Source organism: Onychostruthus taczanowskii, unplaced genomic scaffold (assembly GCF_017590055.1).
Source record: "Onychostruthus taczanowskii isolate IOZ18803 unplaced genomic scaffold, ASM1759005v1 scaffold53, whole genome shotgun sequence".
In the NCBI taxonomy this organism is placed as follows: domain Eukaryota; kingdom Metazoa; phylum Chordata; class Aves; order Passeriformes; family Passeridae; genus Onychostruthus; species Onychostruthus taczanowskii.
The window spans coordinates 3,668,270-3,685,428 of record NW_024502902.1 but is presented as its reverse complement, the minus strand read 5'-3'; the positions used below and the strand labels follow the sequence as shown (position 1 = coordinate 3,685,428).

The 17,159-nt window shown below is 39.0% G+C and overlaps 1 protein-coding gene across 1 annotated transcript; it reads left to right on the top strand.

Moving 5' to 3' along the window:
• The first annotated feature begins 6,103 nt into the window (after window positions 1-6,103).
• NCF4 (neutrophil cytosolic factor 4) lies at window positions 6,104-16,927 on the top strand. Its single transcript, XM_041416781.1, has 10 exons — window positions 6,104-6,314; window positions 8,207-8,291; window positions 9,449-9,602; window positions 9,924-9,994; window positions 11,380-11,507; window positions 12,499-12,556; window positions 14,136-14,234; window positions 14,975-15,105; window positions 15,199-15,264; window positions 16,043-16,927. The coding sequence occupies exons 1-10, from the start codon at window positions 6,283-6,285 to the stop codon at window positions 16,269-16,271; spliced, it is 1,053 nt and encodes a 350-aa protein (XP_041272715.1). The 5' UTR covers window positions 6,104-6,282; the 3' UTR covers window positions 16,272-16,927.
• Window positions 16,928-17,159: the final 232 nt, after the last annotated feature.

Here is a 17,159-nt window from a genome sequence, read left to right as displayed (position 1 = left end):
TTACAGCTGGCTTAGTTAGCTGATGTATTTTGCAGCATAGCCTCAGATGTGCCATCCTGTGAGGCAGGAAAAAAACAAGATTATGTGAAGACATAATTATGTGAAGAATTTCCTAAGCTATTACCATATACTGATTTCTTGAAATCGCAGCTTCAAAGTTCTCCAGTACCTTTGTTTGGCTCAGATTACTGAAGCAATCCCCAAGCATGATGATGCATTCCAAGGTTAAATAGCACTCTGGACAGAAAGTTATTCTTCATTTCCTTGTTCTTTTCTGTAGCAGGACAGGCCTGTTGGCGACTGCTGTTTAACATATGTGATAGTTTAGCCACTACAGTCTTTTCTGAGGGTTTGGGAATCCATTCTAAGACCTGGTATCAGAGCATTACTGGCACATTTTAAAAAAGCAAGCTTTTTATATTGTTTTCTGTTTGCACTGCAGGTGATTTTGAGTGCAGGTGGGTTGCAAAGAATAACGGTTGTAGTTTCTCACTTTTTACCTGATTTTCCCCAAGAATTATAAATGTACTGAGCATTTCTCCTTCTCACCTCCCCACTTGTGAGAAAAGTCTTAGTCAGCCCTGTTTTACAGATGGCAAAGCTAAGGCAGAAGGAATTACACACAGCAAGGCAGTGGCTGAACTTTCTATGGCAGTTAATTAAGAGGTCTCTTGTTCAGACCCAGTTTCACACAACGAGGCACCCTTCTGCCTGTTGAGGTATGGGAGACATAAACTCCAGCCTTCCACACTTGAAATGGACAGTTCAGCCATCGATTGGGGATTGAATTGCTTATTGAAATGTTAATTGGTGCATTCATTCCACAAGTTTATCTTTTAAGGAATGAAGGCTGAGGTAATAAAAGGCCAGTAGGTGAGGCAGCAGGTGAGGTAGGCTGTAAGTATTAGTTGTGAGGAATAGACAGAAGAACTTTGAAAATCATCAGACTTTGCTATTTATTGCCTCTCTATTTGCCACTTGCCTGCCCATCCTAATCTCTAGCCCCCTTGCCCCCTGATTGTATTGAGAAATATTGTCCCAATTTATGAACCATTAGAAAATTAGCTGTAAACTCTGTATAAGGAGCAGACTGGATATTTCTGCACCAGAAAGTTGTGCTTCTTTGACTATATCAGTGTGTCTTAAGTAGTACAACTCCCCTAGGGTAAAGACAATTATACCAGTGTAAAAGTGCATATCCAAATATAGCTGAGTCCCGAATGAGAAGGTACCTTTGTACCAGTAATAATTAGGTCCACAGCAAGGGACAGATTTATTACCTTACCTTTAGAAACCTGAGGTGACAAAACTGGGAATATAGCCATTTCATAATTCATGTGTATTCCCAGGAGACAGATAAAACCTTCATAGGGAGAACTGGCCCACTTGAGGACTTATTTACTAGCCAGTGGTGCCTGTCTCTCTTCACTTTTCAGAAAACTTCACTTAACTACAGGCATTTATCTAAAGTTCCTAAATAAGGTAAAAGGAATTTGATCACAGGATTTCTTCAAATGTGTAGGGAAATTAAACTGTTAGGAACAGTGTAGGATGATTTGAATGTATCACTGCACAAATTTTAGCAAATTCCAACCCTGTTTTGCCATTTGGGGAAGTTCAGTGAAATTTTTTTGAGTAATTATAACAGGTGTTTTGAACTTGTGAAATAGATGAAGCAGAATTTTCTTTACCTTGAGTAGCAATCACTCACACAAGATTTTTATTCTCGAGATGATTAGGAGACTTACAAAAATTATCCTGCCACAAAGGTGTACTGCTTCTGTGCACTAAAAGTAGGTTTTAAAGTTCTGGAGGGATGGTTGTAGGCATAGCTCTCTCAGGAGTGCTTGAAGGGAACTTTCCTGCTTCTTTGCCTGCAATGGCCAGTTACCAGGTTTTGACATTGGAGAAGTTGACTGGAGCACAGGGCTCCACCTCCAGCCCACATCCGTCATGCACAATAGCAGTGACAAGCTCTGCTCTATTTCTTCCTTGTTTACCTCTTATATCCAGGAAGTGATATGTGATCTGGATGAAGAAATGTTCTCTTGTTGTTTCTGAGCTTCCATTTTTCTCACTTAGTATAGTCCTGGACATCCAATATCCACCTGAGCTCTGTGAGAACAAAATGTCCATTGTTCATGAAGAAGTTTCTTCTAACTCTTCCAGTCTTAGTGATTCTACTCTATCAAGAAAAAAAATCCCTTATATTTTTAAAAGGAAGCAGGTTTATTTTAAAATAAGAATTGTTTTCCACCGAGAGGAAGATCATAATACTGCTTGTGATATTGCTCTGCATAAGAAAAGCTGGTGAGATCTGCCCATTGAATCATGAACTAGCAAACCTCAGAATGGTACTGTTGGTTGCATACTTCCAAAATAGCTGATAATGTCTAAAGAAAAGCCTCACTTTTTTTTTTTTTTCCCTGAAATCCTTATTGTGTTCAAACAGTGGAGGTGAAAAAGACAGGATTCAGATATATGATTTAGTTTGATATTCTGAGAAGAATGTAGTTTAAAAAAATGCTGCTCTTTCTTTAAGATTTGGTTCTGTAAACCTCTTCCATGTTGAGTAATAATTTATTCTGGAAATGACACCATTAAATTCACTGTCAGGAACAGTGGTAGATGCTGACCTTTAAATTTCTTCAGTCCAAGATGGATTATTTAGTTGTGTTTATATCAGCAGGGCACAAAAGGAGTATTTTTCTGCAAATACCTACTAGCTACTTTTCGCCCTAAAAAAGCAATCATGGAAACACTGTCCAGATTTAATTCAAAGCACATTTCCAAATGCTATCAATCCATACTGCTGTGGCTTTTTAAATCCCAACACAAAGCATGTCTAGGAGAATATCCATGCATTCAGACACTATGAATTGAGCCATTATCAAGTGAAGAATACAAAACAAATTAGCTCAGCTCTCAACTTATGCTGTCTGGTTTTGTTTTTTTCAAAGTTTCAAGTTCACAAAGATAGGACAACTTCAATTTTTTTTTTTTTTTTTTTTTTTTCCAATTTTTTTTTTCCAATTTTTTTTCAACTGTCCTGAAAGAATATAGGAGAAAAACAGTCTTATTGCTTACCATTGTGCTATCTGCCTTCTAAGGATATTGTACCACTACCTGCAAAAGAGCTCCAAAGATTGCAGGACAGACATTAATAGCTTATCTAATGTAACTTTTGTCCAGAAATTTTACAGAACTGTAATAAATTATTCATGTGCTATAATAAAAATAATTACTAGATTATACATGGCTGTACTTGAAAATAAATATTGTAAAAGTCTATCAAAGCATTCTGTAAAGCTGGTGGTCTGTACAAGTATTATTAAAGGAAAATGGAAAAGATCCCCAAACACTTCCCAAATCAGTGTTATTACAGTTGCAGCTCAGTCTCAAGCAACCACAGGAGTCAAGACATCCAACTGCTAATGATGTGTATGCTGCAGAAACAAATATTCCACATATCCTTTGAAAACAATAGGTTGAATGAAAGCATCTTGCAAGCCAACTCTGCCGTATGTGTTTCTGTTTGATGTTCAGCTTCCTTGCAGTTGTGGCTAAACGTTACTTCCTTTGCAGATTAATTTGTGATGAGATCAGACACCTTTTAACAATATTATTCTTGTTCACTTTCTCCTATCACTTTAAAGATTTATTCCATGGCTGGTGATTGAGCATAGCTGCACAGCACTTTTGTAAGATCAGGTGCATGAGAGAGAAGCCGCTATTCCATAGAGACATGCAAAATGATTCAGTAGCTGTTGCCCTAGCAGACATGCTATGTAGTGCTGTCACCCAGACTTGATTCAGCTGAGTATTTCTGCTACAGTTTTTGGTTTACCTTTTATTAGTGGTTCATGTATCTCTAGTGATTTGGGACTACATTCCTACTTTTCATTAAAATTCCTCACTCGCTTTGGTTGTTTGGTTCTAGCTGATCCTGTCAGATTTCCAGGGAGTTGTGTATCCTTGTACATGTGTTTTCTAACAACAGGTGCATTGGACAGAAGGCCACAGTTTCACAGCTCACAGGCATGTCCAAAATAATAGAGTAGATTGTGAACTGTGAAGAGGCATATAGTGGTGGCAGCATATGGTCATGATTCAGTCATCTGAGGATTCTCTTAGTAGTCTGCTTTAATGAACCAATATTTGTTTTGTATTCCTTGCACTTGGATGAATTCCTGCTTTCTCTTCTCTTGCACATGTATGTGGGTTGGTGCATAGCACCACAGTGACCATGCCAGCCATCGTTTGTGGATGGGTTTTCTCAAAACTGAGAGCTGGCCATGTCAGCTGATGAAATTGGGTACTTTCCTACTGCAGGCGTATCAGTAACATAGGTACTGTTAGGATATCAGTTTTGTAAAGGATATTCATTTCATTCATGAAAGAATTATTTGAACAGAGAAAGCATGTGTATTTGATTAGAGACAGCCAATTTTCTCAGCCCAAATAATAGAAATTGTTATTTCTACTATAGCAGCACAATAGTAGAAATGGAAAGAAAACAAGTGGTAGTTAAGGCACTGATTTGGCACAGGAGAACATGGCAAGTCAGTGTTTCCAATCAGTCTCACTGCCTTGGTGATCCCTCTAAAAAATCAGCTATCCACTCATCTGAGGTAGAAATGTGCCTTTTGTCAGAAAAGCAAGCCTTTTTTCTGGTTGAGCTCAGAACAAGAAAATACTGCAGAATCATAAATATAGTAGGTTTAGCATTATTCTCTCAGGTTAGTATTATTACTAGCTGTAATCTCTAGTGGAGAGTAGTGGAATTGAGCTGCTTTCAGTTTGTTTTACTCATCTTACAGCAAAGCATTTGCATAGACAATTTGTCTGAGAGTTTCTGTCAACTTGTTTTCAAGAAGCCACCTCCCTAGATAAACAATAAACATGAATTTTTGCATTGTGCCATATCCTCTGTCTAATAAAAGATGTACCTGCATTTTATCTAGATTATCTTTCAGGACACTTGAAAAAAATTAGGATACCCTTTCTATGATTTTCTTGTCAAAGCTATGATATGTAGCAGAGTAGCAGATTGCTCAGAAAATACAGTTCAGAATTTTGTTCTCCTGGTCCCTTCTGATCAAGAGACACTATATCCCCTCTCAAATTCTATTATGGTGCCTACAGTTATCCATGGAAAGGAGCTGGGTGAAGGATTTACTTCATTAAAATGCAATGCAATGCAGTTACTCTCAAGGCCGATGATTGCAATTGTAAATAGAGTTTTATTTTGAAGGATGCTGGTTGATTTTTGCTCCATTCAGATGGGAATTTTTGTTCTTGGCAGCGGAAGTAGGAGAAGGAGGCAAATATGTATTGAACATGAAAATGGAAGAGAGTCAAAGACTGAAACGGAGAGGCAAGGATGCATATAACAGCTTTTGACTAAGGCAGATAAACTGTGTTACAACTTAGCCATATTATTAAGAAATCACGGTTTCCTCATCACTTTCTTCCTTTTATGTTCTTCTCGAAAGATTGTCAACTGATGTTATAGAAATGCTTTGTCACAACAGTTTGAATAAAAGCCAGGGCAAGCCGTTACCTTGTCTCTGTATGTGGCAAATGTGTGTCATTTCGAGCACATGAAACCAAAAAAATCTCTGGCCTTTAAAGGACTCCTGTCTTACTTGCATTGATCCATCCTTCAAATCTCATCTCCTGTGCCCGATATCCTGGTGTTTGACAAGGCTGATTTTTCTGATGATACATTCTGCTCCCATTTTAAAATTTATTCTTTAGCTCCACCTCCTGGCTCTTGGTCTGTGAAAAGGAGGATCCTTGGGAATCACAGAGCCTCAAGAAGGAATCAGAAATATTAATCCTAGTTTACAAATATTAATGTAGAGGTATATGTGGGGACATTTTAGATGAGGCAAAACAGACTTTGCTGAACCCACTCATACTGGCTTTCAACAGAGACAATTTTGGTGGAGGGTGGACAATGGAATATGTGGCTCGTAGTTTCTACTTTTTCTTGGGCTTTCAGTTTCTCAGTTGTGGCAGTTTTGAGACATGACAGACATCACAGAGCAGTCTCTTTATTACTGTTTTCCCCCTGCTACTTCCTCAAACTCATGGGGGTGGGGAGGTACAGCAGAAATCGTCTGACACTGAAACATTAAAAAAAGATCTCTGAGGCCTTGCAAAGGAGTCTTGTTTCATGCAGGGAGAATTGCTTTGACTTTGTGTTCATCCTGTTAAATCAGGAACTGCCCAAGAAGTAGAGGAATAGATCTTAGTCATCTGGATTTAAGAAGAACAATGTCTCTTCCCCGACAGCTGCGAGAAAAGAGGTAATGTGTCTCTCCCTGCTCCTGCCTCCCCACAAGCCTCATGTAACTCCTGTGATCTGTTTGGTTAATTTGGATGCAAGCATCTTTGGTGATTCTAAAAGGCTTCTTGTTATCAGAACAGTGTGTAACTTCCACACTATTAAGCTGCTTAGGGTTGAGCAGACCATTTCTTATGCTGGAGTGGACTTTCTTCTTTTTGTGGGGGATATTCACGACCTAGGACATAGTGGGTCATTGTCCTCTTTATAGCTGCAAAACAAGTTTCCCTTTTACTGGAGTTTATGATATGACTAATTATATCTCTTGGTCTCCATAACCACATCCCTCTTCACAGTAAGGGGTAGTATTTACAGTATTGTGGGTGATGCTGATTCATGGCATTTTCCTTGTACAGCAAACTATTGCAAGATGTTGCATCATTGCTTCAAATGGGCTACGCCTTGTGGAAGTCCCTGCTTGGGATATTCTCCTAGTAGAATAAACTGAGACAACTACCAATTTTTTTTCCTATATTTTCAGAATATTTAACATTTTGTCAGCTTGCATTTCTTAGATGATCCTTTTAAAAGTCTCTCTTTATTTCATTTGCTATTTTCCCCTCCTCATTCTAAATGCTTTTTACTCAGGTATTAATATAAATACCCCTCTGACAACACTGAGTTGTATGACTGAAGCAAAGGTGAATTTGTCTGCTGCTTGTCAAAGCTGTTGCACCAAGGACAAGGTCATAGAGGAAAAAGCACCTGCCAATCTGTGCTTTTTTTGTAGTGTGGGCAGTGTAGACCAGTAACATGACTGTGTGGTCATATGGCTGGCTGCTCGTTAGGTGTTCCTGCAGGGATCCTTCCTTCTCACTTCAAATCCAATTCTTTCTAGGATCTGCAAAGCTTATTCTAACCTTGCCTACTATCATGTGTTCCTTCACACACTTTTGACAATTTCAAACAAGTATCTTTGCGCTTCCTTCCGGTTATCTGCTGTGATTGGGAGATAAATGCCAGGTTCGATCCCCGTGTGGGCCATTCATTAAGAGTGGTATTTGATGATCTCTGTGGATCCCTTCCAACTCCAAATATTCTGTGATTCTGTGATGACCCTTATCTGCTGTGACTGGGAGGTCTCTCTCCAAATATTTGACAGCCTAGTCTTATTTTTCCAAGCCTCTTTAAGAGTTTGCTTTATTGTGATGTTTACAAGAAAACTTGACAACATTTTGACAGCTGGTGTAGGCACCACTAGTTTTTGTTACAGAACAATACTATCCTTTTGCTTCTTTGTTCTTTTTATGTTTGTGCTTATCCTGTTGTTTCTTTTCTTATATGTATATGGTACATTTTACACATCTTGCACAGAGTATAAAGTTTTTAGGATTTAACTTTGTGCTGTCAGTTTCTACAGCACATTGCATAACAAACTCTTTTCTCAGAACTGATTCCTATTCCCTACAGTAATACAGTAATAATAGCAGCATAAATCATGATATATAATGATCTCCTTAGAATAGGATCCACTGATGCAGGGCTCTTTTTGTAAATCTCCTAGATTAAAGAAGGATTATGAATGTATCCACAGCTGATCACATTTCTCAGGAAAAGCTTAGCAGTTCAAGTGTTTGTTTTGTAGTCCTGTTCCTTGAGCAAGCCTAGGAATGAGAGGGGTATTTTTCAGGCATAATGAATCTTCTCAATGACCACTGACTTGTGCTGAACTTATTGTATCTTGACATCTCAAGATCAGACCTCCAGAGGAAGAGAATGACACCATGAGTTTCTAATGTCTTGGTTTTGGTACTAGAAAATGTGATATTGCCTATCTTTGCTCTGTGTGGCATAGGACACCTCAAAGGCTATTACCAATATGAGTAACCTAAATCTTCTGTTCTTGCTTCACAGTGATTTTGACCAGCTTCCAGATGATGTACCTGTTTCAGCTAATATTGCAGATATTGAAGAGAAGAAAGGCTTTACTAATTACTATGTAAGAAGGGAGATTTATCCTGCCTCTATATGCCTTCACCTGTGACTTCTTTGACAGTGGGAAGCAAAATGCAGCTAATCTTGTGTACTTGCTTTTTGGCATGAGTAGTTCCATGTGGAAGACTTCTCAGTGCTTTATTTTTCTTGAATGAAGCATAGTTATCCCAGATTCAGTCTAAAGATTTATTTTCTGAATGAAATGTGGGAGATATCCTCTAACATGAGAATTTTTCCTAATATCTGCTTTGTTTCCTGTTGGAGTGCTGTACCATTGGTGAAGATAGTGGGAAAGTAATTTAGAGGCTAGAAAGGCAGAGTCCTGCTTATTATTCTGTGGTACTGGCAAGTTAGGATGCTCCCATCTTCACAGGAGGTAGCATATTAAGACATGAAAGAGCACGCAGGAAGAGAGTAGTAGGGAAAGGCACTAAGATTTTCTGAAGGTTTGAATATGCCCATCTCAGTCTGACTTCTCCTGGTGACATTGCTCATAAAACCCTTCCTACTGCAGTATTCAGGTTTTTCTCTGGAATAGAGATGTTTGGTTGCTCTGTCTTTATGTTTTCTGAAGGTTCTGGCTGCAATGTGACTCAGAGGTCAGTGTGTGGAAATTTTGGGTTCCTTTAGAGCGAAGCAATTTTGTCAAAAGAGAAATATAATAGTGGTTGAAGGAGGTCAGACAACAATTTCTGCAATTGTGTACATTAAAGTCAAAAGAGAAGTATGCCTCAGTTCTGAAAATCGATTGATTTAGATGTCTGTCTGTCTCTAGATTTAGATGTCCAAGGCATCTTATTGTAAAATATTTGTATTTGTCTCCCTAGTGTACTTTGCTGGTCACTGAGGAAAAGTGTGCAATCATAAAGTTAAATCTAGTAATTTCATGTATCATTTTAAGATTATAGAATATAGAGCAGCCACAGGGACATGCTTCATATGCAAGCTAGACCCACAAAAATACCACACTGGTGCTACCTTGTTATATCCTAGCTCCTGAATTTGCAGATGCTTAATTGAAGGCTTGCTTTCCTCTCCGCTCCTAAGAGAATATTTCCACTAATGGAGCACTGATCTTATGTTCTTATTTTATTCCTCACATTCATTTGGTGAGTATTTACAAGTATGAACATCAGCCTGAATCCCTCTTTTCTGTTTCAGATGTTTGTCATTGAAGTAAAGCTTAAAGGTTGTGGCAGATACCTGATTTTCCGGCGCTATCGTGAGTTCTATGCCCTGCACACCAAACTAGAGGAGAGATATGGGCCAGAGAGCAATAACAGCCCATTTACCTGCACACTCCCTGTACTGCCAGGTAAGCTGTCAGTACCAAACCTTTGCACAATTAGCAGCCCTCTCAGCTCCAGGCTGTCCTGAAGAGGAATGCAATGAGAGAAGTAGTTGTGACAAGGAACTAATTCCTGGCTGTGGATGCCAGAGAAGTCATGCTCCATTGATAGCCCCTTCACTTGAAGTAAAGTCCATTTAGAAACCTAAAATCCTTCAGAAAATATGTATTTTTTTTTTAGCTTTTGCTTTCTCCTGATTGCTTCATTTCTCTGACAGCGTCTTTTTTCCTTTCCTTTTTTTTTTTTTTTTACCCTTCAATAAGTGTTACATGTTTTATATTTTCCAGGAAAAGTTTTTGTTGGTGCCAAAAAGGAAATTGCTGAGAACAGGATTCCTATCCTAAATGTCTACATGAAGGTAAAACATAATTTTAAAGTAAAGAATGCAGTCATCACTGCAGATACTTAGCCATTGAAATCAGTTAAGGCAGACAGTACTGTTGGGGTTCTAAGTATCTGCTTCTCTCTGTTCTGCTTTCCTGACGACACAGTGCCCACCCTGTGGTACAACCTGAAGTCCTCTTCCCCAGATTGTTCAGACTGCTGTAGGGTCTGCTGGAGTATGCAGTTCACAAAGGGTCACTGTCCTCATATACAGATAGACATCCTTACCAAAACCCCCCAAGATGTATGAAGAAATGGTGAATCTCCAGGTGTTGCATGAATACAGAGTTGGCGTGTCCATCCAAGGGATTAGGAGAATGGTGTATGGGTTGTGCTTTACTCCATGCACCATCAAGTGCCACACAGCCTCTTGCTCACTCCCTGCTTCCCTAATGGAATGGGGAGGACAATCAGGAAATGGTAAAACCCATGGGTTAAGAACAGTTTAATAATTGAAATAAAGTAAAATAAAATACTAATAAATAATTTTAATTAGAAGGGAGGTAACCAAAGAGACAGAGAGAAATAAAACTAAAGAAAACAAACAAGTAATGCACAATACAATTGCTCACCACCTGCTGACTGATGCCCAGCTGGTCCACTGAGCAGTGCTCAGTGGCTCCTGGGCAGCTCCCTCCAGTTACATACTGGGCATGATGTCCTATGGTATGGAATATCCCTTTGGCTAGTTTGGACCAGCTGTTCTGGCCATGCTCCTTCTTGACTTCTTGTGCAGATCCTCACTGGCAGGATTTGGGAAACAGAAAATCTTGGCTTAGACTAAGTAAGCTACTAGCTAGAAACAACTAAAACATTTGTGTGTTATCGACATTATTATCATGCTGAATCCAACACACAGCACTGTACTAGCTACTAAGAAGAAAACTGACTCTCTCACAGCCAGAATCAGGACAGGTGGGCTGCTGAGAGTACCTGAATTACAGTGAAGATGCAGCATACATCAAGGAGAGATATTCTTTGTGCGCAGGTTAACTGAAGGCGTTAACTTCAAATCAGTAAAAGTCTGAAGCATTGGCCAAGACTTCTACTACTTAAGACTGCCTTCTTTGCACAGTCATTCATGTTCTGAAAAGAATAACAAAAAGCTATTTACTCCTGCAGTAAATCAGGTACAAAATGTGAAGCAATACATTGGCCAACTCCAGGAGTAAAGAGGAGAGACTGTCAGCTGTTCAGCTGTGTCCTGCTGAGTGAGAAAGGAGAGGAGGGAGATTTCTGGCAGTAATGAATAACCTTCATGATCCCGTAGGTCAGAGAGGCATATTTGTTACATGTAAATAAATAGAGAATTGGTCTCTCCCACTGTTACACTCTGCTTCCTGCCTGCTCTTGGCACAGAACCTGCTCTGCCTCCCTGCTTGGGTGTTGATGGATGAGGACGTTCGGCTGTTCTTCTACCACTCAACCTTTGATGGTGAGCAGGTGCCTCACAGACTGAGACGGCTTCGCCCACGGACACGCCGAGTGTAAGTGATTGACGTGTTTTTTTCAGCATTGCTTGATGTAAGAGATGCTGTCCAGCTATGGGGGTAGAGAGAGTTGAGGATCACAACTGTGTTTTCCAAGTGAATCCATGAATCCTTAATATAAGGGTCTTTGTGGTGGAGTGAACACAGAGTAGTTTTTGTTTTCAGTAATCTCCAATTTTTTAAGTGGATGTGGTATTTGCATAAAGGAAAATTCCAAAATGAGAGTATACCTTGCTTTCTTTTTAAAAGAAAAAAACCTATCCAGCTTTGTCTGCCCATATTTCTTTAATGGTAGTTTCTATTATAATGTGCAGAATATACAGGCCAAGCTTAAGGACATAGACTTGCAATACTGAAGTCAATGTGAGTTTTGGCACTGAATTCAGTGCGATCTGGTTCAGACACTAAATGAAACTGAATACTTAATTTGTTCCCATCCTTTGTCTAAACAGGGGCCTGTCCTACATAGCAGCATTGACACCCCTTTGGAGATCTGCTAAGTAGATGTCATACTTCATTACCCTTCAGATAAATTAATTCTCCTTTCGGCATTCCAAACATGGACTCGCTTCCTTTTCACCTACCTCAAACAGTGCAAAAACTGCATGTGTGTATGATGGCAGAGTTTGAACTAAATGCCATAAATGCTAGAAACAATGATGCCCAGAAGGCAGAGTAGGGGGACTGAGCAGTGCTGTGGAAGAGAAGTCCAGAATACTGACTGTATTGAAAATTCCATCTGTTCTCAGCAGCAGACACCATCAGATTGCTGCAGCTCTGCACTGAAACTGAGAGAACTAGGACAGTGTTGCTGCATTCATATTTATTTACTTGAGTACTGCACACAGATTCTCACACAGTTTCTCCAGTGATCTATGGCATACATGCCCCTTAAATAGCAAAAACACAGACACTGCACTACTGATTGTGTAGCATTTTTAATGACTTAGAAGGAGGTTTACCTCCCTGTTGTCTCATTTCTTTGCAGTAAGAGCATTTCAGATCAAGTGCCTGTTTTTGACCGCACCGCAGCTCCACGGGCTGAGGTGAGTACTCTGCACAACCTGTCATAGGACAGGAGATTAAACTCTGTTTTACTTTGGTACCTCATCCATCAGGTTGCCATTTTCAATTAGAGCTTGGGGGAAGAAAGTGAAATAAACAGAGAAGACCAATTGATTTTAACAACAGGGAATGAAACAAAGGATGGAAAGAGGTGTTCTGTTTCTCATCACTTGAGTAATAAGAAGGTCCATGGTGAAATTAGAATGACAGGAGTTTCAAAACTGAGACATGTACAGCTTACTGCCAAATGGTCCACATTTGCATAGTGCTATCCATAAATTAAATCTAAAACAGGCATAAGCTTCAGCTTCAGTGACTTCAGCATATGTTTAAAAGCTTTGCAGGTGAGGCATCTTAGTATTTTCGGTAATACAAATGCCCATACACTTGTCTTTTGTGGTATATTAGGTATATTTTTCTCAGTATTAAGCACGAGACTGCTTTGTAACAAGTGTTTGAGCAGGGTCTTGCTTCCTGAAACATTTGACTTTGCCATATAAGATTAAAATCCCCGTGCATCTGCTTTGAGGTTTGTTGCTTTTGTTCTTTACACGGAGAATGACAGGTCTGGGAACAGTCATATCTCTGGGGTTTTATCTATTAATTTATTAGTATTGAATATACCTACCAGAAGTTTTCAATAGGTGAAAAAAGGCTTTTGAAAGGGCTAATAAGTAGACATGTGAACAACTAGCACAACAGTAGCATTGTTTGTTTTGTTTGTTTTTTATTAGAGAACTGTTGGCATTAACAAGACCAGAAGAACAATTGCAACACAGGATAAAGAGCACCTTTTCATTTTTGGTCCTCTAAGACCATTTAAATGGCTACCATGTTCTTTAAGGACAATGGGGGGAGATGTGTATTTTTGATAACTCAGCCACTTTAACTATCCAACCTTTTGTTAGGGTGATAAACATGTATTTGCCTCCTTTTTTTTTTTTTTTTTTTTTTCCCCTGAAGAGGGCATTTAAGTTCCATTTCAACAACACGTCCATTTCCCAGGCTTTCCCACATCTCCCAGTTCAGCATCCAGACCTGAAAGCTAGATGTAAAAGAAACAGTTAGTTACCCTTAAATTAAGACACAACATTTCTGCAATTTTTAATGCTCTTTGCAATATTTTGCAGCAATCTAAAAGCTGTAAGGGTGCAAAGAGAAATAATATATTTTTTCAGTTCTCAGGATTTCAAGATGTCAGTTGGCTTCAGCTCTGTTGTCTTACTTGCTCTTAAGTGCTTTCAACTTATGCATATTGATTTCTCTGGTGCTCAGTGTTCTGCCACTTTAAGAATCCTTGTGTGTAGCCCTCTCAGGGCCATGTTTATCCTAGTGCTTTCACTGCTTCTTCAAAGCAGTTTTGTGTGTGCTGAGTAGGAGAAGAGATTGTGAGAACTGCAGACTACAGTCAAATATATGTGACCTTATCCCAGAAATACATATGTGATGACAAAGTGCACACTGTCTTGCTGCTTTATGCTTTCTCCTCAAGAACACAACAGAAAGATTTGCTTTTGTAATTCTGTGCATTAATAATTTCAAGGTTATTGCTTTCCACAGGCACTGTTTGATTTTCCTGGAACCAATAAACTGGAACTCAAGTTCAAGAAGGGAGATTTGATCTATCTACTCAGCAAAGTAAACAAAGACTGGTTGGAGGTAAGACTGCAATAGCAGTGCTGAATTATTAGAATATCTTGAAATATATGAGTAGAAAGAACTCTCCTGATCCTTGTGACCTGCCTCTTCCTTTCAAGGAGAAACTGTATCATAATCAGGTCTTACTGTCAAGACTAAATCCTTGATTCCAAGTTAGTAATTGTTTGGTTCCTTGATGGTTTTTAGCTTACAAATTTTCTGCCCTCCAGACTTCAGTTTTTATTTGCATTTGCTTCTGCTGGAATGTTTTTAAATTCTTTGGAAGTGATTAGAACATATAAAGGCCACAGAAAGGAGATGGAAACTCCATTTCAGCGATTAATTGGTTTCTTGCCTCAGGGTGAGTTGATGTATGCTTCATGCTTCATACCACAACACACGTCAGCCTGATTAGAGAGAACTTGGGCAATGTAGCAGTGTTCTGAAAAAAGGATGAGGGGAACATACTGTGTGTTTGCTGATATGATATCTCTGCTTGCTCAAACACCACAGCCTTCCTTGCTAACCATCTGACTTGCATTTTTTACACGCTGTTTCACTCCCCTGCCTGGTATTTGACTATGTAATTGTATAACCTTTTTGTAGGGATGCCATCAGGTCACTTCCATAGAATTTATTTTCTTGATTATAGTGGAAAATTCTTACTGTTGTTTCTATGTAAATTAATTGAATTCCAGAACCCATTGCATGTGGTCAAAATGGCATGGTTTTCTTGTTTCTAACATTTTCTATCATTCCAGGGAACTGCTGATGGCGCCACTGGGATTTTCCCATGTGCTTTTGTGAAGATCATAAAAGATTTACCACAGCAGGAAGACACAGTTAATAAAGTTCGCTGTTATTACTATGATGAGACTGTGAGCACCATCAGGTAGTAACAAAATAGTCTTCAAGTTTGCTGATGAAGAAGCACCAACAATTCTCTTGTCATGATATGTAATGATTAGATGTGTTCTAAACACAGGGACATCTCAGTGGAAGAGGATCTTAGCAGCATTCCATCATTCAGAGATCTAATGGCATTGATGAGGTACCATGCAAGCACTTGTCTGTATATTTGATACTTAAACATTTGTCAAGTTCATTCTGGTTTGAGATTTTCCACATTCTACTTGGTCATCACCATGTTTTGTGTATGAAATACTTTTCAAGTGTCTTGAAACAGTTACACTTTGACTTGGTCCAGGGCCATCTGTGCAGACACTAGCCCTTCTTGGGATTGTAAGGAATGACACACACTTCTGACTCAGTTGTGATGGGTAGAAATTTCCATTTCTTGTACTATGATAAGAGCCATACCTCCACAAAAACATCTTTTGTCTAGTACATTTCTTCGGGATGTAGGACATGGCCTTCTAACACTTGTTAAACTAGTGTTAAACTAGATTAATCTGGTGTTGAACATCAGCCATTTAGAACATTAAATATTAGTAAATATTGGTTATAGAACACCTGTTCTAATATTCTTACACTCCTCAGAAAGAGCAAAAATAAGTAGGCAAAAGTTGGTGGTAACCACGATCAGCTGTTTTTCATGGTAATTCTATTAAACACACAGATTAATTGTGCCATTTATGTGGTGTTACTGAAAATGGTTCTTGGTTCTGATAGATTTCTTAGCTTAAACACAACACAGCATGCATGTGGCTATGTGATTTCTAGTACTAACTGTATCAAGAAAGCTAAGACACCCAAGGCTTTGTGTGGCTTTTATAAAAATTAATTAGATTGTCAGTATATTGTTCATCATGTAGCACCTCCCAGGCATTCCTTGACTTCTGGGGATCAATCTATTTCTTTTCTGCCAGGCAGGAGTTTAACCAAGAAGACATTGTTTTGAATTACCGGGACGCTGACGGTGATCTGATCCGCTTGCTCTCCGATCAGGATGTTGAACTCATGGTGTCTCAGAGCAGAAAAAGTCCCTCTGAGAAGCACTTTTTCCCTTGGAAGTTGCACATCACTCACAAAGATGACTTGGGTGTCTACAACACTAGTCCAGGAACAGGTGCTCCTCAAACAGTAGGAGCAATGTAAGTGCTATATAGACAACCCTCTCTGCAGGCAGTTTCCTTCAACATGTCTTTGAAGTGTCCTTGAAATGACTAATTTTTAGTGATATAGTAACTTTCAGTGTAAAATCTGTACTTAGTTAACTTCTTCAGCTTTTTAGCACACATCTGCAATACAGACATCCACAAAGAGACGAGAGAAGGTGAGGAAAAGAGAAATAAAATAATGAGCCATGTTTACAAAGCAAGTCGGTGTCAGCCTGCAACAGAGGTCTCCTGAGCCCCTTGACCTGTTCTAGTTTCTGTTCTGTTCTGTTCTGTTCTCACTCCCGAGGCTAGTTATTTGTCCAGAATGTCTTCATAAGCTTTTGTTTTTTCTCTAGACTCCCATAAATTTCTCTTCATTTGCTGATCTGAAGGTTTGTGGGCCATTGTGTAATTATTTCTCTCATGTTGGAGTCTGACTGGGTGTTCAGAGTTTGTCCTAGGAGCATCAAGAAAACTTTTTTGGATTGCAGTGAAGAAATTGCAGCCCATCTTAGCTTTCTTCTTTTCCACTGACTAGTATATTGAATTCTGTGAATCAAACCTAGTACACCTGTGGTGTTCCTTATAGACCTTTATATAATTGTACAATCTACTTATTTTCATGTTCTGGGAAAATGTGTAGGATATCTACTCAAACAGCAGTTTCTTCTCTGTCTTCTGCTTTCTGACATTGCATTCAAAGTAGAACTAACAAGAAATTACTGTATCAGATTCTTCAACAAATAAAGTTAAACATTAGTCCATCAATGTTTATTTAAAAGTGGGGTTTTTTTTGGGGGGTGCTTCTTGACATTATTTTATTAAATGTTACAAAATGTGACTTCCTGCTTCAGAGGCATTGTAGCAATGTAGTTTAGAAAGGAGA